We start from the raw sequence: 25,877 nt of genomic DNA on the forward strand, positions 1-25,877 counted from the left end.
TGTCCATCAGTTTATAATGTTCACATGTCAATGTTTTCACACTTATGTGAGTTAATTAACACATTGCTTTTGCTGTGATATGCACTGAAAACTGGGGCATCAAATGTGACAGTGCCCTGCTTGCATATTCTGTCCAGTCTTCGGCGTCTTGTAGCTTGACATGTTCGTCAGATAGCAGAAAACTGTTTTCTGTATTCATATTTATGGCTTACACTACGCTTATGTTAGAATATGTTGTTCTTCCACACATTTATTAGCACTGTAGACAGTGCAATGAACAGGTACAGTTTCACATTCACACATGTTGTACACACTTCTCTCTCCAGATATAAACAATGGTGGCACTTGTGGAAGCATTATAGTGAGCCATAGTTCTCAGAACGACAATAATCTCTTACTGCAGTTCTTATAGAATATCCTAGCCACATAACACAGGAACAGAGAATCAACACAATAACCTAACATACTCTGTGGCAATGTATCATAATACACATTTTCATCATGGTGGAAGTCAACAATGTGACTAAAATAGTGAGCAAACTTTATGGAACAGTTACACTTAGATATTTTATGTCTTCTTTCTGAATATGAACTTTACTTGCCAGTGTTGCATAAAGATGTCACACATTTGGTAGCTAGGTGCAGACTTCATATGGACTAGTTACATACAAGTGGTACCATTACTATATCTGATCCCAGACTTTCTTGTGCACTTTTTACAAATAGATGTTAGCAATATGACAGTTGGGTGTGGACTTTCTCGGCATAGATGTTGCTTGTCAGCTTGCAGACTTTGGAACATTATTACAGATACCAACAGAGATGTTCCTTGCATACTAGTGCACACAAGACTGAGGATTTTGGGGGGGATTTGATTATTTAACTCTTTCAAGTCTGATGGTACAATTTGTGTACCACCTTATGTTGCACCGAGGTTGTACGGTGGTACATTATTTGTACCACCAATTTGGATGCGTAGAACAGCGCATTCTCATTGTAGATTACTTGAATTACTAGCAGGGCATGTTCTTTGTAGTTCTTAGATGTATGCACCAGATGGCAGTTGTTACTGGGTTCTTGTAGCAGCACCAGTACTTCATATTTCTTCGTCAGGTGCGCTCAAGTACACTGTGGAGACATTGTTTGTGCAACATTGTTATTTGTTACCTGCTAACGGAAGTTTCCAACAAAATTTCTATTGGAATATGTAAGTACATTTGTTTATTGTAGTTTTTTGTGTTGTTCAGACTATTTCTATGAGAAATTATTAAAATGTAGCTAATTATTCATCGGTTCAAAATATGTACCACTGTACCACAACAGTCAGTCTATTTCAAACATAGGTAAATCTAACTTTTTACTTTTCAGTAATAATGAGGGGTCAGAGAAAGCTGACTGAGTCTGAAATTTTGAAAGCCATTGAAGAGGATATTCCATCTGACATATCATTTGATAGTGGGGACAGTGATGACACCAATGACAATTCTTATTGTCTTGAACCAACTACATCCAAAACTATTCTGTTTGATTCTGATACGTCAAGTGATTCTGAAGATGAGTGCCCAGCTACCGTTTCAGTGATTAGGCCACCAGAGACTGAGCGAAGTCAAACCGTCACAGTGCATCAGACTCCATCTGAGATTGCTGATCATCAGTCAAAGACTGAACATAAGTGGAGCAAAACTGAACGCCCTGCTGATGCCCCTGTATTTACTTCCCAATGTGGTCCCAGTGGTTTTATTGTGGAGCTAGGCACACCATCACCATATCAGTTATTTGGAGTTCTGCTTTCAGATGATATTATGGATTTATTTTTGTTTCAGACGAACTTATATGCGCAACAGTCATCTCTGACTACTGGTAAACCTTATGTGCCAGCATCCATGGAAGAATTAAAAACTTTCTTAGGGATAAATATCTTGATGGGCATAAAACCACTTCCTAGTTACAGAGACTACTGCAGTTCAAGTGCTGATCTACATGATAGTTATGTGAGCCAGCTGATGTTAAGGAGGCATTTCGAATGGTTTCTCACCAACTTACATTTGAATGACAATAGTAAAATGCCATAACGAGGGGACACCAACTATGATAAACTTTATAAGTTGCGTCTTTTCCTAGAAAGAATTTCACATAACTTTCAGAAAGCACTTAATCCAAATGACTGTATGGCAGTGGATGAATCTATGATTAAATTTAAAGGAAGATCTTCTATAAAACAGTACTTATCAAAGAAGCCTATCAAGAGAGGCTACAAGGTGTGGGTACTAGCAGACAAATCTGGCTATGCATGGAAATTGGATATTTACACAGGAAAGAAAGATAGTGCTTTGGAAAAGGAATTAGGAGAAAGAGCTGTGAAAGACCTTATTGAAAATATTAAAGGTAAGGATCACTGAGTTTATTTTGATAATTATTTCTGTAGCCCAGATCTCCTTCGAGATTTGAAAGAAAACAAAATACATGCTTGTGGTACAGTGAATCCAAGTAGAAAATCTTTACCTATGCTGAAAAGTGATAAGGAAATGAAAAAGTGGTGACTATGATTGGGCTACTAACAATACAGGCCTTAGTGTGATGAAGTGGAAAGATAAGAGATCTGTCCATCTGCTTTCAAATTTTCGTGATCCAACTCAAACAACAGAGGTTACAAGAAAGGAAAAAGATGGAAATGAAATAAAAGTTTCTTGCCTGATTGCTCTCTCCAATTACAATGCCAACATGAATTGTGTAGATAAATTTGACCAGCTGAAGGGCTTATATGAAACTGACAGAAAGAGCAGAAAGTGGTGGCACAGAATATTTTGGTACTTTATTTATGCCACTGTGGTGAATGCTTTCATCATCCATAAGGAAATGAAGTTGCCTAAGATGACTCAAAAGGACTTCAGAAGAGAAATCGCACGGGATTTAGTGGCACCTGCCTTGGTAGCTTCAAGAGGTAAAAAGCGAAGTCTGAGCAGCCATCTCCAGTTCAACAAGAAGAAACCCAATGTTCCAAAATCTGTGCGTCTTGAAAGTTCATCTCATCAGCCAGAAAGATCTACAAGGAGGAGATGTGCAGCAGGTAATTCCAAGAAACAACAAATTCACACCGACTGGATGTGTAGTGTGTGTAAGGTTCCTCTATGCTTAGGGGAAAGGAAGACATGCTTCCAAGACTATCATGCATCTTGATGCACGGTGGTACAAAAAATGAACCACCTCCCTTGTGACCAACAATCATTATAAAAATTGAATTTTTGTGTACAATGGTAATAATTATGTTCATTCTATTATAAATATGTTGCTTGTATGAATTTTTGACAATAAAAGTAAGTCGTGTACTTCTAGAGCTGATTTTTGGTCAAATTAGTTGTATGTGAAAGAGTTCAAAACTAGCAAAAATATATTTATTGATTTCAGAAGCTATATAATCATTTGAAAATAGAATATTTTAAATTTTGTTAGCATGAACCGTAAGTATTAACAGTAATTTGCCTTGTGAAATATGTGCAGTTTTTGGAATGTAGAAAAACTCATTGGTAATTGTATTGAAAATAAAATAAAAATCAAAAACATATTGATTATTGATGGGAGTAGAAAAAATAACAGATGGAGTGTTTCCAATTTGCTACAGTTCATCACCCCCCCCCCCCCCCCCAAACAAAATCAAAATTCAGTTACACACGCAGATATTAAGAAATAGCCAACTGGATAATTAATGGTCTCTAAGGAGGTATTTTATTTCTCAGTGCTGTCAAGCTGACTGACTGTGCCGGTGTTGTGTAATTTAACATGAAATTCCTGTCCTATTTGTCTTCATCAAGTACTTCTAAATTAACTCTCAGGGCACTGCATGATAGCTGTACCTCCTCAGGGGTAAAGGTATCATGCTTCCTTCAGTTTCCTCTGTGTTGAATAAACTATGTGCAAAACACTTCACCTTGTCCAGTTCTTCATTTTCAGATAAAAGTTCAACAACATACAAAGAATACACCAGCAAATCGGCTCCTACATCAACCCAGATTATCTTTCCTGTACCTTTTGTTATGATATTGCACGAGTTGACTTTAAGAGATCTTGTATGCAATTTGAATGGCTGCCTCAGGCCTAGTGGTGAACCTCATAAGAGCAATGGTTTCTGGCTGTAGAGCCAAGATGAAACTACTATACATTGTTCCAAGTCAACTTAGGTGCGAAGTGCAACTAGAAACTAAACCGAGTAAGACTTCATAGCCACTGCTGAGTAAGGGAAGAACTTCTACCTCAACGCAGAAATTACCTCCCCCCACTCGGAAACCTATTATTGTTGAACTCAGTAAACCTACACAACCCCAACCTACACTGCTTAATGCCCAGTGTGGCAGATTTAATTTCACTTTACCAAGTATACCCTTAATTGCCACAGGTACTGGAGATCCAGTATCTAATAAAAATTTACACAATTTTCCTTTTATATAACCTTTCAGGAAAAAGGTTGCTACTGATTTCCCACTTGTGCTAACTCTTACAGGGAGCATTATACAGTGGACACATTGCCCCCTGCCCTGTTTAACTATGTGGCCTTCCATGCCTCTGTGAATTTCTGTTCTTACAATACTGTTCAAATATCCAAACCGACTATCCGGCACTGCCATTTTCTGCAATTATGCTTCATAAACCTCTACGTCCACAGCTAAAACATCTATTGTCTATATTAAGTACGATCTTGGCGATCTCATCAATTTTGGCTAGCAGTAATACTGTTTCTACAGTGTTGTTTAGAGTTTTTGGAAATTCCATTTGAAACCTTCAAGACATTTGTGCCTGTAACCCCGTAAAAACATGTCAGGTGCTCTCTACTCAGCTTCCTGCATGTTGGCTTTGTTAGCATTATCATCTTCTGTGAGCTCATATGTTCTGACATTAATTTTGTGAATACAGTGTACAAGACTGTATATTCATTCCCCATACTTTTGAAACATACTTTTAAGTTGCTCACAGTAGCAGGTCAATGTGTTCTTCCTCCTCTATCCGTCTACAAACACTTTCCTGAAGACATTGAACGAGTGTGCTTCCCTTAACTTTTCATGGGACATCACATATGTCTTAGCATCCCCTGCTAATTTATGTAGCTGGGCTATAATCAACTGTTTACTCATTACTCCAATTTTCCAACCTAGGGGATATGTCCAAATGATCAAAAAATAAAAAGGTATTCTCCCCTGATTTACCTGAAAATGATGTAACCAATGCAGTGCTGTTGGTATCCAGGATAGGTGTAATAGGAAGCATCCATTCCCTCCTTTCCTCCATTAGTTGCCCTAATTATGCAGGTTACTGGGCTACTTGATTTATTACCTACTGAATAGCGTCCTGAGGTGAAACTTCTTTCTCCATATTGCCTTCTTACTACCAGCCCAAGTATCAGTATACCCAAAAAATGAAATAATGAAGAAAGAACAGGAAAACAACCATACAGGCTCAGACAAAACACTGAATTCAGTACTGATTCATATTTTTGCATAAGACACCCCTGCATCAGGAGATTCAAGGTTCTGGCTGCTGTCTTCTGGCTGTACATACTCTCCTTTATGTTCACTGTCAGCAGTTGTTCTGACACCAGTTATAACAGGATGGATCTGATAGCTTAGTGTGGGCTAGGATTCTCCGTTGAGGGAGTGTGTTGGGCATCTGAAGAAAGTTCAATAATGGTTACAATGACTTGTTTATTGGGGCTTGATTACAACCATTATTGGGCAGTGTGGAGAATGTGATGGTGTCTCCCCAAGACGGTAGCCTCTAGCTGCTAACTGCGCATTCTGCTGCTGGGCAGTTGATGCTGTATTGCCAGGTTCCTGGTCATAATGAGCGTGGTTGGCGGCGGTGGCTGCATCATGCTCATGGGTTTGGGGCATAATGGCCTTCTGTTGGTGCCCTGGGGAGGGCAGAGATCGCTGGGAATCTCCCACCATATTCCCGAGATGGCAGCCAAGTGCTGAGCTGCCCCTGGTGCCCAGAGGCTTAGGAAGCAGGCAGCAGTTAATGCGCTGGTTGAGGCAGAAGCGCCTGCATCATAGGCACAGTGCAGAGTAACACAGGCTCAAAATCTATCACTGACCAGTTTTTCAACGATGACAGGCTGGTTCAAGTTTCCTTAAATACTGCTTCTTTGTGTTGATTTCTGGTGTTTCCCATGTTTAATGTGTCACACCGAATCATCCAGAACATGTCAGTAAACACCCCCCCCCCCCCCCCCAGCTATTATAATTGGGTTGCAATACTCCTGCAGGCTGTGTCACACATTGGCAGCAAGTGTGTTTGCCATCACAGAAGTGTTGCAAAGTCACTATGTAATTCCATCACCGGTTGCGACAACTTGATGGCCTGTTTTTAACATGGCTTTCTTCTGGTTTTTCCAACTCTCATTTTATAACTTTGTCCCTTTACTCTACATTTACCTCTGTTGAGGACCACTGTGAACTGGAGTCTGACTGCCACCTGGCATGACTGTTTCTCAAACACACTGTTTGAATGTGGTCATACCTCCCACAGGAAAAGCGCTGCACCTCCCTGAATGGGCATTGTTTTCAGTTGCGCTCTGTGTAACACTGCAGGCATGATTCCTTTCTACCGCACTGAAATGCAGTGTGTGCATGGTACTTTTGACTGTTTTTAACCCTTGGCTTTACCTACCATTTGACTTCCGTCTGCTTAGAGAACTAAGTGTGGTGTCCACTTTGAACTACAGGAAAGACTGGAATCTCTAAACCTGCCTCTGCTATGACTACAGTGTTCTGAGACTCAGTGACAGAAAGCACAGTTTATAAATCAGGATTAAGTGTCTTCAAAATAGGAGCACTTAAGCGAGCATCTCATACATTTTGAGTAACTGCATCACAGAGTATGACATCACTATAGAGTAGTCCACATGAACACTTAAATTTGCAATGACTGAAGTGTCCTCATTCTGAGGAGAGATTGAAGACACTTGTAAAACATTAACTTTATTAACAACATGAAACTCAGTTATAATGTCCTTGAATGAATATCCACACAACTACGTACGACAGAAATATCTCTCCTGTGACATTGTCTGTGATGTGCTTACACTCGAGAGTTGAAGTAGGCAGTGGTGTGAAGACCTGTGATGTTACTGGGCCAATGCTGCTGGCATATAACAGCTGATGTGCTGCTGGACAGCTGGTGTGCTGCTGGTGCAGACCAGGATGAGCTGGGCCATGCTTTCTGGCGTGGAGTACTGAGACTGCTGGTACTGCCAAATGGTAGTGCTGTAACTGAACTGTTTTGCAGGTGGGTGGAACTGCTGGTACTGCTGACTTGAGACATAGGGTGTAACGGAGTTTGTGCAGTGACGTAAATAGTCTGGAGTGGATGGATATCCCGATTGGGCTGCGAGGGCATGTGACCTAGCATACCAAATTAGTGCCCTGCTAACATTGCTCTCTGCTGTAACAGGCACACTGCCTGTTAGTGAGGTTGGTGCTGACAGATGCTATGGAGGCAATGTGTAACTCTGTGGTAAACAGCCTGGATCATAAAAGAAAAATATCTGTATTTTAATGAAGATCATTCACCCATGTCCTCCAGGTAGGATGGCTGCTCACACAGCCTGGCTGATGTGCTGAGGAATTGATTACCAGGTGATACAACAAAAACCTCTTAGTTCCACAACCCACAGTTTATTTGTGTGAACAGATTGCTTCCTAAGCTTAAAAAACTTGTATCTGGCAGCTGCTACATGCACCTGAGAATCAAAGTGCTCATCTAACTTCTGAAGTAACTGCTCATAATCAACTTCCTCTGAATCAGAGTCCAGAAACAGTTTGATGCTTAACCAAAACACTTCAACACACATGTCAGAAAGGAAATAAGCTTATGCGTCATACCTTTTATGTTGTAAGTAGAGAAATGGGCTTTAAGTTGAGCATGGTATTCAGCCTAGTCTTCTTGCTGGCCATGAAATTATTGGTATTAGGGTGTGACTGTACTTATGTCAGCAAGTACCTGTGTCAGTTGAGTGATGTTCTGCACCAGTTGTTGATCTGTTGCCCCTGCAACTGAACCACATCCATCAGAGAAGTTCTTGTGATGGCACAGACAGGATAATTCACTGAAGCTAATGCTTACAAAACAATATAAACCAATAACATTGCCCTCGATTGGGGAAGAATGCAGCACTGTAAGTTCAAAATTCTTGTCACCAATGTTGTGTCACTGCTTGGAGGTACAAACAAACAGTCCTAAAACAGTTTTGGACTGGTTTTGTAAGACAATTGACTTGATAGGAGGGTGTCAACCATGAGTGTGTTCTTACATCAATACACTGTACAAAGAACATAGTGTCCAGGTCACTGATAAGTGTTCAACAATATGTAGAGTCCTTTCACACGGATTAGGCAGACTGTACTGAGTCCATTGTAGCTTGTTGACTACTCTATAGCACACTTGATAAGCTCCGTAGTAATGAGACTTGAGGCAAATACAGACTGCCCACTCATCTCTGTGGTCAGAGGTAAATACTAATTGGCAGTGACGGTGCACTGAAGCTTCCTTGGAGGCGTGCCCATATGCCATGTCATGGGTAGTCCCTTCGGCACTCAGTGACTTGATCGTGCTAGTGATGTCAGTGGTCATGCCATCTGTGAGACTTGCTCTTTGATGTATTGATGACACCATAAGAACCTCCCTAACCTCAGCTAATTCTTTATTTACCATCTCGATTTGTTTGCTAATGGCATCATGTAATTGCAAAAAATTCTTGCGTAACTGTTTTTCATCTCTTGTAGCTTGTTATTCACTGTGTTAGCTGAAAGATCACGCTCACCTAAGACACGATCAATTGCAGCCTGAACTTTACTGTCAGTTTCTTTTGCAGTTTATTCGTCTTTCCAAGATGCCCAATTTGCAAATTTGGTTGCAAACTGTTTTCTATGCAAATCATACTGCTGTTGATTTTTCTTTCATGCTCAAGCTATAAATTGCTAACTCACTCACATAATCGACAAATGGTTTCTGACAGTTATTGCTGTATGTTTTGTAAGTTTATGCAGCATGGAACTTCTTAAAAAAGTTCTGTACTTTGTATACAACTGATCACAAAAGGACATAGGAATAAGCACAATATAATTTTCCAAGGCTTGGTTTGTAGCTTCACTGACAAAGTCCTGCACTGCAGGCACCTTTCCTCTTATTAATTTTCCAGTTTTCCATAGTTAAGTACACAAAACAGAAAAAATACAAAATTTTGTTGTACAATACATACAGTGATGTTGTTGTTGTGGTCTTCAGTCCAGAGACCGGTTTGATGCAGCTCTCCAAGTTACTGTATCTTGTGCAAGCTTCTCCATCTCCCAGTACCTACTGCAACCCACACCCTTCTGAATATGCTTAGTGTATTCATCTCTTAGTTTACCTGTATGATTTTTACCCTTCACACTGCCCTCCAATACTACACTCCTGGAAATGGAAAAAAGAACACATTGACACCGGTGTGTCAGACCCACCATACTTGCTCCGGACACTGCGAGAGGGCTGTACAAGCAATGATCACACGCACGGCACAGCGGACACACCAGGAACCGCGGTGTTGGCCGTCGAATGGCGCTAGCTGCGCAGCATTTGTGCACCGCCGCCGTCAGTGTCAGCCAGTTTGCCGTGGCATACGGAGCTCCATCGCAGTCTTTAACACTGGTAGCATGCCGCGACAGTGTGGACGTGAACCGTATGTGCAGTTGACGGACTTTGAGCGAGGGCGTATAGTGGGCATGCGGGCGGCCGGGTGGACGTACCGCCGAATTGCTCAACACGTGGGGCGTGAGGTCTCCACAGTACATCGATGTTGTCGCCAGTGGTCAGCGGAAGGTGCACGTGTTCGTCGACCTGGGACCGGACCGCAGCGACGCACGGATGCACGCCAAGACCGTAGGATCCTACGCAGTGCTGTAGGGGACCGCACCGCCACTTCCCAGCAAATTAGGGACACTGTTGCTCCTGGGGTATCGGCGAGGACCATTCGCAACCGTCTCCATGAAGCTGGGCTACGGTCCCGCACACCGTTAGGCCGTCTTCCGCTCACGCCCCAACATCGTGCAGCCCGCCTCCAGTGGTGTCGCGACAGGCGTGAATGGAGGGACGAATGGAGACGTGTCGTCTTCAGCGATGAGAGTCGCTTCTGCCTTGGTGCCAATGATGGTCGTATGCGTGTTTGGCGCCGTGCAGGTGAGCGCCACAATCAGGACTGCATACGACCGAGGCACACAGGGCCAACACCCGGCATCATGGTGTGGGGAGCGATCTCCTACACTGGCCGTACAGCATTGGTGATCGTCGAGGGGACACTGAATAGTGCACGGTACATCCAAACCGTCATCGAACCCATCGTTCTACCATTCCTAGACCGGCAAGGGAACTTGCTGTTCCAACAGGACAATGCATGTCCGCATGTATCCCGTGCCACCCAACGTGCTCTAGAAGGTGTACGTCAACTACCCTGGCCAGCAAGATCTCCGGATCTGTCCTCCATTGAGCATGTTTGGGACTGGATGAAGCGTCGTCTCACGCGGTCTGCACGTCCAGCACGAACGCTGGTCCAACTGAGGCGCCAGGTGGAAATGGCATGGCAAGCCGTTCCACAGGACTACATCCAGCATCTCTACGATCGTCTCCATGGGAGAATAGCAGCCTGCATTGCTGCGAAAGGTGGATATACACTGTACTAGTGCCGACATTGTGCATGCTCTGTTGCCTGTGTCTATGTGCCTGTGGTTCTGTCAGTGTGATCATGTGATGTATCTGACCCCAGGAATGTGTCAATAAAGTTTCCCCTTCCTGGGACAATGAATTCACGGTGTTCTTATTTCAATTTCCAGGAGTGTAAATTGGTGATCCCTTGATGCCTCAGAACTTGTCCTTCCAACCGATCCCTTCTTCTAGTCAAGTTGCACCGCAAATTTCTCTTCTCCCCAATTCTATTCAATACCTCCTCATTAATTATGTGATCGACCCATCTAATCTTCAGCATTCTTCTGTAGCACCACATTTCAAAAGCTTATATTCTCTTCTTGTCTAAACTATTTATCGTCCACGTTTCACTTCCATACATGGCTACACTCCATACAAATACACTTAAATTTGTACTGGATGTTAGCAAATTTCTCTTCTTCAGAAACGATTTCCTTGATATTGCCAGTCTACATTTTATATCCTTTCTATTTCGACCGCCATCAGTTATTTTGCTCCTGAAATAGCAAAACTCATTTATTACTTTAAGTGTTTCATTTCCTAATCTAATTCTCTCAGCATCACACAATTTAATTTGACTACATTCCACTATCCTCGTTTTGCTTTTGTTGATGTTCATCTTATATCCTCCTTTAAAGACACTGTCCATTCCGTTCAACTGCTCTTCCAGGTCCATTGCTGTCTCTGACAGAATTATGTCATCGGCAAACCTGAAAGTTTCTATTTATTCTCCATGGATTTTAATACCTACTATGAATTTTTCTTTTGTTTCCTTTACTGCTTGCTCAATATACAGATTGAATAATATGGGGGGAGGCTACAACCCTGTCTCATTCCCTTCCCAACCACTGCTTCCCTTTTATGCCCCTCAACTCTAATAACTGCCATCTATTTTCTGTGCAAACTGTAAATAGCCTTTTGCTCCCTGTATTTTACCCCTGCCAACTTCAGAATTTGAAAGAGAGTATTCCAGTCAACATTGTCAAAAGCTTTCTCTAAGTCTACAAATGCTAGAAACATAGGTTTGCCTTTCCTTAATCGAAGATAAGCCATAGGGACAGTATTGCCTCACTTGTTCCAACATGTCTACGGAATCTAAGCTGATCTTCCCTGAGATCGGCTTCTACCAGTTTTTCCATTTGTCTGTAAAGAATTTGTGTTAGTATTTTGCAGCCATGACTTATTAAACTGATAGTTCGGTAATTTTCACATCTGTCAACACCTGCTTTCTTTGGGATTGAAATTATTATATTCTTCTTGAATTCTTTGGGTATTTCGCTTGTCTCATACATCTTGCTCACCAGATGGTAGAGTTTTGTCATGGCTGGCTCTCCCAAGGCTATCAGTAGTTCTAATGGAATGTTGTCTACTCCTGGAGCCTTGTTTCAACTTAGGTCTTTCAGTGCTCTGTCAAACTCTTCACGCAGTATCATATCTCCCATTTCATCTTCATCTACATCCTCTTCCATTTCCATAATATTGTCCTCAAGTACATCACCCTTGTATAGACCCTCTATATACTCCTTCCACCTTTCTGCTTTCCCTTCTTTGCTTAGAACTGGGTTTCCATCTGAGCTCTTGATATTCATACTTCTCTTTTCTCCAAAGGTCTCTTTAATTTTCCTGAGGCAGCATCTATCTTACCCCTAGTGAAATATGCCTCTACATCCTTACATTTGCCCTCTAGCCATCCCTGCTTAGCTAATTTGCACTTCTTGTCGATCTCATTTTTGAGACGTTTGTATTCCTTTTGCCTGCTTCATTTACTGCATTTTTATATTTTCTCCTTTCATCAATTAAATTCAATATATCAAAGAGATAGAGGGGCTGGCCAGTACTTAGCTCAGCTCAGTACAGCCGATAGATACACAAAAAACAGAACCGAAAGACATTTCAGGAATTCCTCACATCCAGTGTTGCCTCCCAGTCCTTCTTGAAGAACATCCTGACAACCCCCAACATCACCCCAGCTGAATCCCGTGCCATTAAGGAGCTGAAAACAGACCGCTCTATTGTCATCCTCCCGGCGGATAAAGGCTCCTCAACTGTGGTACTTGACCATGTGGAGTATGTGGCAGAACGACTGCGTCAACTCTCCGACACCCCAACCTACAAAGCTGTTACCCAGGATCCCATTCCCTCCATCCAGACTGAGCTGCAGAAAATCCTAAAAATTCAAGGTCCCTCACAACGGCTTCCATAGACTTACTCACTCCACCTGAGCCCCGTACTCCTACCTTCTACCTATTACCCAAAATCCACAAAGAGAACCATCCTGGCCGTTCCATTGTAGCAGGCTTCAAAGCCCCAGCAGAACGTATCTCAGCTCTGGTAGACCAACACCTCCAACCTATCACCCGCACACTCCCATCCTACATCAAAGACACAAACCACTTCCTAGAATGCCTCAAATCCATTCCCACTCCTCTCCCACCTGAACCCTTTCTTGTCACCATAGATGCTACATCCCTTTACACAAACATCCCACATACCCATGGTCTCTCTGCCCTTGAGCACCACCTCTCCCAACGCCCACCCGAAGATCTTCCAAAAACCTCGTTCCTTATCACACTTACCAACTTCATCCTAACCCATAATTACTTCACTTTTGAAGGCCAGACCTACAAACAAATCAGGGGAACGGCCATGGGAACCAGGATGGCTCCGTCCTATGCTAACCTCTTCATGGGCCGCATGGAGGCAGCTTTCCTGAAGACCCAACAGCTGCTTCCCCTGGCCTGGTATAGGTTTATAGATGACATCTTTGTGGTCTGGACTCATGGTGAAGAAACACTCCTTAATTTCCTCCATAACCTCAACTCCTTTTCGAATCTGAATTTCACCTGGTCCTTCTCCAAAACCCAAGCCACCTTCCTGGATGTTGACCTTCATCTTGTTGAAGCTCACATCCACACCTCTGTCCATATCAAACCCACAAACAAACAACAGTACCTTCACTTTGATAGCTGCCATCCATTCCACATCAAACGTTCCCTTCCCTACAGCCTAGGTATTCGTTGCAAATGTACCTGCTCCAGTGATGAATCCCTCAACAATTACACCAATAACCTGACCAGTGCTTTCCTCTCCCGCAACTATCCTGCAGACCTTGTCCACAAACAGATCTCCCGAGCAATACATTCCTCCCTGACCAACAACAATGTTCCTACCCCCAGACCACACAGAAGCATCCCCCTTGTCACCCAATATTATCCTGGCCTCGAATACATCAACAAATTACTCCGCCAAGGATATGACTTTCTCAAGTCAACCCCTAAAATGAGATCATCCCTTGACAAAATTCTCCCCACACCACCCAGAGATTCCTTTCGTCGCCCCCCTAACCTCCGTAACATCCTTGTTAAACCCTACAATATTCCCAGACTACCTTCTCTACCCAGCGGTTCCTATCCCTGTAACCGACCCCGCTGCAAAACCTGCCCCATGCATCCCCCCACAACCACCTACTCCAGCCCCGCTACTGGTAAAACATACACAATTCAAGGCAGGGCCACGTGTGAAACTACACATGTCATTTATCAGCTGACATGCCTGCACTGTACAGCCTTTTACATCGGTATGACAACAACTAAACTGGCTGAGCGCATGAACGGACACAGACGAACTGATGTCCAATACCCAGTAGCGGAGCATGCCCTCCAGCATAATTCTAGGTACCTAGGAACCTGCTACACCGTATGTGCCATTTGGTTTCTCCCACCCAACACCAGTCCCTCTGAACTGCGGAGATGGGAACTTGCACTCCAACACATCCTTTCATCCCGCCATCCCCCTGGACTGAATCTACGTTAAACAACCTCACTCCCATTTACTCTTCAGTCTTCTCCTCTTTCCCTTTCCTCTTTAGCCATTCACGCATCTTTTCATCCTACATAGTTGTGTTTATCTTTATACTGTATACCTCTTTACTTCTGTATGCATCCTCTTTGGTTTGAAGCTGGCACAGTACTTACAGTAGAATATCTTTGGCTTCCCTCTGACAACCATGCCTCCATCCTTGCTACCCTCCCTGTTTTCCTTTCCCTGTTGCTTCATGACCTGGGTTATGAGTAACTGAATCCACTTTCCCTTCTTCCCTTTCTTTCCCCTCTCTCCTCCCTGATGAAGGAACATTTGTTCCGAAAGCTAGGAACGTAAATTTTCGGTTCTGTTTTTTGTGTATCTATCGGCTGTACTGAGCTGAGGTAAGTACTGGCCAGCCCCTCTATCTCTTTGTTAGTATTTGTTTCACATCTTTATATGAGATTTTCCATTAATCATTTAAATTCAATATATCTTCTGTTACCCAAGGATTTCTACTAGCCCCCACATTTTTACCTACTTGATCCTCTGCTGCCTTCACTATTTCATCTCTCAAAGCTACCCATTCTTCATCTACTGTATTTCTTTCCCCCATTCTTGTCAATCATTCCCTAATGCTCTCCCTGAAACTCTGTACAACCTCTGGTTCTGTCAGTTTATCCAGGTCTCATCTCCTTAAATTCCCACCTTTTTGCAGTGTGTTCAGTTTTAATCTACAGTTCATAACCAATAGATTGTGGTCAGAGTCCACATCTGCCCCTGGAAATGTCTTACAATTTAAAACCTGGTTTCTAAATCTCTGTCTTACCATTATATAATCTATCTGAAACCTTCCAGTATCTCCAGGATTCTTCCATGTATACATCCTTCTTTCATGATTCTTGAACCAAGTGTTAGCTATGATTAAGTTATGCTCTGTCCAAAATTCTACCAGGCGGCTTCCTCTTTCATTCCTTACCCCCAATCCATATTCACTTACTACGTTTCCTTCTCTTTCTTTTCCCACTATCGAATTCCAGTCACCCATGACTATTAAATTTTCGTCTCCCTTCACTATCTGAATAATTTCTTTTATCTTATCATACATTTCATCAATCTCTTCCTCAACTGTGGAGCTAGTTGGCATATAAATCTGCACTACTGCGGTATGCATGGGTTTCGTATCTGTCTTGGCCACAGTAATGTGTTCACTATGCTGTTTGTAGTAGCTTACCCACATTCCTATTTTTTTATTCATTATTAAACGTACACCTGCATTATCCCTATTTGATTTTGTATTTCTAACCCAGTATTCACCTGGCCAGAAGTCTCGTTCCTCCTGCCACCGAACTTTACTAATTCCCACTATATCTAACTTTAAGCTATCTATTTCCCTTTTTAAATTTTCTAACCTGCCTGTCCGATTAAGGGATCTGACATTCCATTCCGATCCGTAGAATGCCAGTTTCCTTTCCCCTGATAATGACGTCCTCCTGAGTAGTCCCTTCCCAGAGATCCGAATGGGGGACTATTTTACCACCGGAATATTTTATCCAAGAGGACGACATCATCATTTAACCACACAGTAAAGCTGCATGCCGTCAGGACAAATTTACGGCTGTAGTTTCCCCTTGCCGTTCGCAGTACCACAACAGCAAGGCTGTTTTGGTTAGTTTTACAAGGCCAGATCAGTCAATCATCCAGACTGTTGCCCCTGCAACTACTGAAAAGGCTGTTGCCCCTCTTCAGGAACCACACGTTTGTCTGGCCTCTCAACAGATACCCCTCTGTTGCGGTTGCACCTATGGTATGGCTATCTGTATCACTGAGGCATGCTAGCCTCCCCACCAACGGCAAGGTCCCTGGTTCATGGAGGGGGGACATACAATGATTCAAAGAATATTTCTTACTATCTACTACTAACTACATCCTGAAAAACATTAGACAACTAATGAATAATGGTTGACAAAGAATATCATAACAATTAAAGAATATCTTTTAATTTTTATATGTGGTGTAAATGCTGATTCAATTAGATATTTTGTGGAATTGTGGTTTATTCATCTCATGATGTATATTTACAATCCATTTGGTTTGCACACAGTACACATGTCAATAATTTATAATACAGTTACAATGATTTTTACACTAATAAATAATATAACTAAAATAAATAATACACTATAATGACATTTCTTAGAATATATAACACATTGTATTCATCTCAAATTTCCAGTTTGTTCTAGAAATTTTCATCCTTTTAAGTTTTCTAAACAATGGGTGACATGGTTCCTTATGATTTGCAGTGCACATATTTTGAATTATTTTTTTCTGTCTTTGTAGTATCCACAGTATTTTTTGTCGAGTTTCCACAGAAAACAATAGCATAGCTGGATTCAAAGTAGCTTGTAGGCAGCTTGTTATTATCCTTTTATTATTTAATTTCATGTATATTTTTTGTTGCCTTCCGTAGCTGGTGATGCTCAGTGCAGTGTATGTACACTTTGCTGAGCAATGGTTATGGCAAGATTTTTATTTGTTAATAGTAATAAATTCATAAACTCTGAAGATGCAGGTCCTATTGTGCTTCACCATTAGCCAGCAACAATAACATACCACTTATGGATGTGCAAATATGAAACATAAATCATTGACATGAGGTTAGATTATTATTTAAGAACTAATACTACAGTCAAAATAATTCTCAAATTGTAATACACAAAATGGCTGTATCTGCCAGTAATTATCAAATATGTCTTTCTCAGTCAGAAAACTAGGTCTGACTAGTCTTTTTATTCATTGATTTTCAAGTAAGAAATCATGAAACAATTGAAGAGCAGCATACAAGTGCTCTTAACTGTTACTGCCTACCCATACATACGAGTGTCTGGATACTAACTTTGGAACCACTGACAGAGTTTGCATACAACCAGAATTTCTTTGGGTTTTGTGAAAGATACTTCAATAATTTTCTGCTACGACAGGAGCTGAAGGCTTAACGCTTTGTCTTCTTGACAGCTGAATGTATTTCATTCAGCATCTCACCATCTGTAGCCTTGTGCTTTCTTTTACACCTATTATGCAGTAGTCTCTGTTTCTTTAGAAATTTAAGTGAGTATATACTATGGAGGACCCCTCCCATCATAAACTGTTCAGCTAGGTACATATCTATCCAGTGCATGATCAGCTATTCTTTTAAACTTGAGCTATAATTCCTCAACATTCTCCTATTCTGAGCTAAAAGTTTCAACTTCTCTTTGAAATATGACACTACTGCCTCTTTCTCTAGTTCATTGAACATAGGAATCTTTCTAATTGTTTTATTGTCCTCCTGTGACTTTGAAAAGTTTTGTGCCCATAACTGGTCTCAACACATTCAAACCATGCCTTTTCACATGGTCTTAAACACTCGTGTAGAATAATGTATCTGCATCTTCAAAACCCAGCTCCACAAGGAAATGATATCTAACACTGCACATAATTCCCTCTGAAGCTTTCTTGCTGCTTAGAATGGGAGGAGATGTTGTGGCACCTCCCAATCGTCACTATGCAAACCAAAAAGCTGGCAAAACATTACTGTCAACAGCTGTGTTACTGCTGCTACCCAGAGGGTGATTGTTATCATGAATGCCCTCTAATGAGACCGCACTAGAATCCATCTTATAAGCTGGCCCAGGCCCAGTCTGACTCAGCTGGAGTGTCTTCTATGGAGTGTGTGGTGAGTGTGCCATCGCGTTGGCTGAAGTATTTATATTGTAGAGTTAATTTGTCACAGGCAGACCTCTGATCTGGCATCAGCTGAACTTTGCTTTGGAACATGCACTTAAGATAGTTTGCACTGTTTCAGAGGAGCATACTGTATACATCTCTTGTTGTGAATAAAATGGAGCAAGCTCCATTGGTTGTGTGTGTAGATTGTCTTTTACAAAAGTACAGATTATAATGGCTTGATAGGTGTAAATTTAGTCGTAGCTGTACATATTGTCCCCTATAACCCCCATTTCTACCATTTACTTAAATATAGTATTTTTATGTGGTAAATGTACTTTTATATTACATATTTCATGATATGAAGTATTTCTTAGTTTGCATTTTCTTACCAGGTTTGGTCTGGAAGCTCCTGAAGCGGCTGTTGCAGCATCTCCCCACAGTATGATGCAACATTCCACACGTCCATACCCATACCGTCCACAGCCTAACTATGGTTATGTTTCAAATGGAGAACTAGCATTGGGATTTGGCAACCCTTTGAGTGTGGCTTCAAGATCTAGTCCACAGTTATATTCACCACTGTATAATTCAAATGAATTGTCAACATCTATAACTGATGATGACTTAAGAACAATAAAAATGCCAAGTGCCTCTGCAACAGCAACAATGAACAAGTCTTATGAAAGAAGTACCAAAGTTATTGGCACAAAGCCAGTATCTAAAACTGTGCAAAGTGCATTTAAAGACAGTTTTGATTCTTCATCAAGGAAAAATCTGAATGCCTCACTTTCCAAGGAATTTCATACAGAAATGCCTGGTACATCTCAGATTCGAATAAGTGGCTTAAAGAAGCCTGAAATCAACTCTGTACCAACAAAATTTATCGCAGTAGATTCAAATAAAATATCAGATTCAAATAAAATATCACAGGTAACTACAAATTTATTATTTTGCAGCTGAGAAGTTAATTTTTCTCACTTAATGAGTTTGCTTTTACTATTTCTGTCTCATTTCATGTTATTCTGTCTGTCTTTTTTCCATTTAATAGCTGCTGGTATCTATTTATCAAAATTGGAATACTTTTTTAACAAAATTTACTGAAGTTATTCTTGAGAAAAAGATGGTTTCTTATTAATGATGTTCTTTCAGGTGTTAAGGCAAGGTATCGACCCAAAGCATACCATTAATAAATCACCCTGAGAAAATCTGAGGGATCACAGTTTGTTATCATTCCACGTTCATACAGACATGTTTTATAGTACTGTTGTACCATTATAAATGGGTTATTTTGTGTATGTATATACTATGTATCTAATGAGCTTCCTAGTTAATGCTATTTGGGGAGGGGGGGGGGACTTGCATGTAATGTATCTTAACTGCAATTATCTTGTTTAGGCCATAGTAATGAGGGCATGTGCAATTAGGTCAGTAAAAGTGTATTATGTTACAGCAAATATGTACAGGAATGGATATGCCTATCACACTTACACACAGAGCTGAGTAGATTTGATCTTGTAACACCTTTGGTTGGCACATTATACAACTGTTGATTCTAGCATGCCTTGTGCTTAAGAATTATGGAGCATTTTTATATTTGTTCTGAACTCTGTCTTCTGAGAAGCAATTTGAAACCCAGACTTTTCCACTGTGTCTTTCAACGGGTTGATTTCCTCAGTTGCAGTAGCGATGTATTCAGAAAATATTGCTAAATCATCTGCAAAGATAAGACAGTTAAAATTTTAGCTTTTGAATGTTAATTTCTGCTAAGTCCTTTTTCACTCCCCTGAACAAACTGTTTTGCATCTTGGGATTTTTGCCAAAATGGTCAGATATTTCTTTCAGTCAGTCTTTCTGGGTTCACTGAACCAAGTGACCATAAAATGAAGTTCCTCTTTTCCTGAGGGCATCAGACAGTTTTCAGTTTGAGTGCAGATTTCTTCATTATGTATCTCTTTTCATCCATGTACTCCCAACTTTTCTCGGACTTAGTATTTTCTGCAGTATCTTCTTTCCTCTTTCTCCAACTCAGTCAGTTTCTCCCATTTTGTTAAGAACTTAACATTCTGCTGCATAAAGTCTCTTCACTTATATGACAATGTTGTAGCATTGGATTTTTGTTTTTACTGAGAGTGATTTTTTATTGTAAATGTCCCTCATTATTTGATAAGCCATATCCATTTTCTGAACTGTGTTCTTTTTTTTCTTTTTTATCTAGACTGTGGGTTTTATTATTTCTCAAGAAATTAAATTTATTCACTCTGTTGATTCTAACATATATTGTGCTTAAGAAATTTAGAGGATGTTTAATGTTTATTTTGAATTCTGTCATCTCAAAAGAAACATGTAATCCAGTCTTTTCTGCAGTCTCTTTCAAAAGGATGATTTGCTCAGTTGCTGTATCAATGTTTTCAGAAAATATTGCTAAATCATCTGCAAAGGCTAGATAGTTTTATTTTGGATAATGTTTCTGTCCATGTTTCTTCAATTGTTGCCAAATTTTTTTGTCTGTACTGACTTTTTCTAGCATGTATGACTGTTCCTCTGTCTATGAAGTTGTGGTATTTCATGAAGTCTACAGAGGTTACACCGAGATTCTTGCTTCTTGTACAATGGTTCCTTATGATCGGTTTGAAATTCATAATCTGTTCTACACAGAACTGGCTGATTTTAAAAACTACATGGTATTCATCAAGCTGATGGTCTAATTGTCCTAAATAATTTTTAAGGGCCCTGGATAGGATTTTGTATGTAACAGCCACTAAACAGATACCTCTATTTTTGTCCATTTTTTTTCTTGTGTGAAGGATATTTGAGAGTGCATTTCTGTTTGTGTGGAATTTTCTCTGTTTCTCAAATTTCCCCCATAAGTGATTGAAGTTATTCGGTTGCTGGCTCGTTCCCACATTTCTGTGATAATTGAATCCTCTCCAGGATCTTTGTTATTTTTGAGTTCTTTAATTAGGCTTCAAGTTTGTTAAAGCTTTGAATTTATGGGTCAGTTTATTGCAGCATTACTTGTAGTTGTAAATTTCGTGGTACAAAACAGATGTTTTTTACTGTCCAAACGAGTGATGTGCTATCCCGAGCTTTCTTTCTTTCTCTGCTGAACAGGAAGTTGTATCATCTACTGCAGGTTTACGAGTTCTATCTGGCACTGTGGACAAGATAGTGAAATGGGAAAAAATACTGAGCTTTGCAAACTTGTTATTTGAAGTCTTTGGTAAGTAAACAGGAATCCATTTTTGGTTAAGTATTTTTCGATGGGGTCCACTGGACCCACTTTTTAACACATATTTAAATCAAACCTCTCTGTGGTTCTGGAATATTTTCACTTTTATATCTAAGTCACTCACTGACAGAACTATTAATCTCCTAACCATGTTGAGAACTTTATTGCGAAAAATAAGCTGGGAATCAACATCTGAGATGTTCTCAATAATTTCTATGACAGAAAATAAACGTTAAAGTTTTCACAAATAAAGAGTCTTCAGCAACGTTTGCTTAAATTTGTTAACTCATTTGTTTCAGTTTCTGTCAGATTTGTGTACAATTTCTTGGTGGGGACCAGTTTCAAATGTTAACATTCACTCTCAAACCAATGCCTGCATTGTAAGTGCTTGATAGAGAATAATTCCATTGATACACTTATGACACATCTCCAAAAACAGATTTACACAGTAAGTGTGGCATTACTATAATACATTCAAGGTACTAGCCTGATACTGAAGGTCAGTATTAGTTGGAATTACATAAATTATATTTTATTTGAAAATGAAAATGTTGTCATTTTTAGCTTACTACTTTAGTTAAAATCTAGGAACTATTCAGTGGGGAACAGGGCTATGTTTCATATACTGATACACATCATGCTCAGATGTTTTTGGTAGGGTGCTGATGCTGCCAACTGCAATGAAACATGTTTGGGATAGAAAACCAAATCGTGTTTTGCTAAAGGTGGACCACAGCCAATAACATATGTATTGTTAAGGCAAACACAGACAAAAGAGCTTCAACCTTAAGTTCATTATGTCATACTCATCTTTTGTAGCGTTGAAACTGAAGTGAGTGGAAAGAAAAAGAAGTTTCTACATAATATAAATTTATTTCAGCATTAATATACGTGTTTTTGATTGATCCAAGGTGAAACACAAAATAGAAAATAAATCATAATAAAATATATCTAAAAACAAAGATGATGTGACTTACCAAACGAAAGTGCTGGCAGGTCGATAGACACACAAACAAACACAAAAATACACACAAAATTCTTGCTTTTGCAACCAACAGTTGCTTCGTCAGGAAAGAGGGAAGGAGAGGGAAAGACGAAAGGGTGTGGGTTTTAAGCGAGAGGGTAAGGAGTCATTCCAATCCCGGGAGCGGAAAGACTTACCTTAGGGGGAAAAAAGGACGGGTATACACTCGCACACCACACACATATCCATCCACACATATACAGACACAAGCAGACGTATTCAAAGACAAAGAGTTTGGGCAGAGATGTCAGTCGAGGCGGAAGTGCAGAGGCAAAGATATTGTTGAATGACAGGTGAGGTATGAATGGCGGCAACTTGAAATTAGCGGAGATTGAGGCCTGGTGGGTAATGGGAAGAGAGGATATATTGAAGAGCAAGTTCCCATCTCCGGAGTTCGGATAGGTTGGTGTTAGTGGGAAGTATCCAGATAACCCGGACGGTGTAACACTGTGCCAAGATGTGCTGGCCGTGCACCAAGGCATGTTTAGCCACAGGGTGATCCTCATTACCAACAAACACTGTCTGCCTGTGTCCATTCATGCGAATGGACAGTTTGTTGCTGGTCATTCCCACATAGAATGCGTCACAGTGTAGCAGGTCAGTTGGTAAATCACGTGGGTGCTTTCACACGTGGCTCTGCCTTTGATCGTGTACACCTTCCGGGTTACAGGACTGGAGTAGGTGGTGGTGGGAGGGTGCATGGGACAGATTTTACACCGGGGGTGGTTACAAGGGTAGGAGCAAGAAGGTAGGGAAGGTGGTTTGGGGATTTTATAGGGATGAACTAACAGGTTACGAAGGTTAGGTGGACGGCGGAAAGAGACTCTTGGTGGAGTGGGGAGGATTTCATGAAGGATGGATCTCATTTCAGGGCAGGATTTGAGGAAGTCGTATCCCTGCTGGAGAGCCACATTCAGTCTGGTCCAGTCCCGGAAAGTATCCTGTCACAAGTGGGGCACTTTTGTGGTTCTTCTGTGGGAGGTTCTGGGTTTGAGGGGATGAGGAAGTGGCTCTGGTTATTTGCTTCTGTACCAGGTCGGGAGGGGAGTTGCGGGATGCGAAAGCTGTTGTCAGGTTGTTGGTGTAATGGTTCAGGGATTCCGGACTGGAGCAGATTCATTTGCCACGAAGACCTAGGCTGTAGCGAAGGGACCGTTTGATGTGGAATGGGTGGCAGCTGTCGTAATGGAGGTGCTGTTACTTGTTGGTGGGCTTGATGTGGACGGACGTGTGAAGCTGGCCATTGGACAGATGGAGGTCAACGTCAAGGAAAATGGCGTGCGATTTGGAGTAGGACCAGGTGAATCTGATGGAACCAAAGGAGTTGAGGTTGGAGAGGAAATTCTGGAGTTCTTCTTCAGTGTGAGTCCAGATCATGAAGATGCCATCAATAAATCTGTACCAAACTTTGGGTTGGCAGGCCTGGGTAACCAAGAAGGCTTCCTCTAAGCGACCCATGAATAGGTTGGCATACGAGGGGGCCATCCTGGTACCCATGGCTGTTCCCTTTAATTGTTGGTATGTCTGGCCTTCAAATGTGAAGAAGTTGTGGGTCAGGATGAAGCTGGCTAAGGTAATGAGGAAAGAGGTTTTGGGTATGGTGGCAGGTGATCGGCGTGAAAGGAAGTGCTCCATCGCAGCGAGGCCCTGGACGTGCGGAATATTTGTGTATAAGGAAGTGGCATCAATGGTTACAAGGATGGTTTCCGGGGGTAACAGATTGGGTAAGGATTCCAGGCGTGCGAGAAAGTGGTTGGTGTCTTTGATGAATGATGGGAGACTGCATGTAATGGGTTGAAGGTGTTGATCTACGTAGGCAGAGATACATTCTGTGGGGGCTTGATAACCAGCTACAATGGGGCAGCCGGGATGATTGGGTTTGTGAATTTTAGGAAGAAGGTAGAAGGTAGGGGTGAGGGGTGTCAGTGGGGTCAGGCAAACTTTGTATGTGGTGTTGTCTGAAAGCTGACGCAGTCCCTCAGCCACATACTCCCGACGATCAAGTACCACGGTTGTGGAACCCTTGTTCGCCGGAAGAATGACGATGGATCGGTCAGCCTTCAGATCACGGATAGCTTGGGCTTCAGCAGTGGTGATGTTGGGAGTAGGATTAAGGTTTTTTAAATAGGATTGAGAGGCAAGGCTGGAAGTCAGAAATTCCTGGAAGGTTTGGAGAGGGTGATTTTGAGGAAGAGGAGGTGGGTCCCGCTGTGACGGAGGACGGAACTGTTCCAGGCAGGGTTCAATTTGGATAGTGTCTTGGGGAGTTGGAACATTAGGAGTAGGATTAGGATCATCTTTCTTCATGGCAAAGTGATATTTCCAGCAGAGAGTACGAGTGTAGGACAGTAAATCTTTGACGAGGGCTGTTTGGTTGAATCTGGGAGTGGGGCTGAAGGTGAGGCCTTTGGGTAGGACAGAGGTTTCGGATTGGGAGAGAGGTTTGGAGGAAAGGTTAACTACGGAATTAGGGTGTTGTGGTTCCAGATTGTGTTGATTGGAATTTTGAGGTTTTGGAGGGAGTGGAGCTGGAAGTGGGAGATTGAGTAGATGGGAGAGACTGGGTTTGTGTGCAATGAGAGGAGGTTGAGGTTTGCTGGAAAGGTTGTGAAGGGTGAGAAACCAGGAGGTGGGAAACCAGGAGATTAGATAGTTTTTTGAGGTGGAGGGTGGCATGCTGTTCTAATTTGCGGTTGGCCTGTAGGAGGATGCTCTGAACAGCCGTTGTGGATGTGGGAGAGGAAAGATTGAGGACTTTTATTAAGGATGAACACACCTGTCAACTCCTGTCCTTTCACCTGACTCCATCAACCTCCTGACCTCACCGACACCCCGCACCCCTACCTTCTTCCTAAAATTCACATACCCAATGACCCCGGCCGCCCCATTGTAGCTGGTTACCAAGCCCCCACAGAATGTATCTCTGCCTACGTAGATCAACACCTTCAAACCATTACATGCAGTCTCCCATCATTCATCAAAGACACCAACCACTTTCTCACACGCCTGGAATCCTTACCCAATCTGTTACCCCCGGAAACCATCCTTGTAACCATTGATGCCACTTCCTTATACACAAATATTCCGCACGTCCAGGGCCTCACTGCGATGGAGCACTTCCTTTCACGGCGATCACCTGCCACCATACCCAAAACCTCTTTCCTCATTACCTTCCCACAACTTCTTCACTTTTGAAGGCCAGACATACCAACAATTAAAGGGAACAGCCATGGGTACCAGGATGGCCCCCTCGTACGCCAACCTATTCATGGGTCGCTTAGAGGAAGCCTTCTTGGTTACCCAGGCCTGCCAACCCAAAGTTTGGTACAGATTTATTGATGACATCTTCATGATCTGGACTCACAGTGAAGAAGAACTCCAGAATTT

General features: G+C 41.7%; 1 protein-coding gene across 1 annotated transcript in view; it reads left to right on the forward strand.

Annotated features, from left to right (window-relative positions):
• Positions 1 to 25,877, forward strand: part of LOC126198320 (spermatogenesis-associated protein 22) — a 136,481-nt gene that overhangs the window by 71,291 nt on the left and 39,313 nt on the right. The window contains exons 3-4 of the mRNA XM_049934711.1: positions 18,630 to 19,167; positions 21,349 to 21,457. Coding sequence (XP_049790668.1) covers positions 18,630 to 19,167; positions 21,349 to 21,457 — 647 coding nt within the window. The remainder of the gene's footprint in view (positions 1 to 18,629; positions 19,168 to 21,348; positions 21,458 to 25,877) is intronic.

Source organism: Schistocerca nitens, chromosome 1 (genome assembly GCF_023898315.1).
Source record: "Schistocerca nitens isolate TAMUIC-IGC-003100 chromosome 1, iqSchNite1.1, whole genome shotgun sequence".
In the NCBI taxonomy this organism is placed as follows: Eukaryota; Metazoa; Arthropoda; class Insecta; order Orthoptera; family Acrididae; genus Schistocerca; species Schistocerca nitens.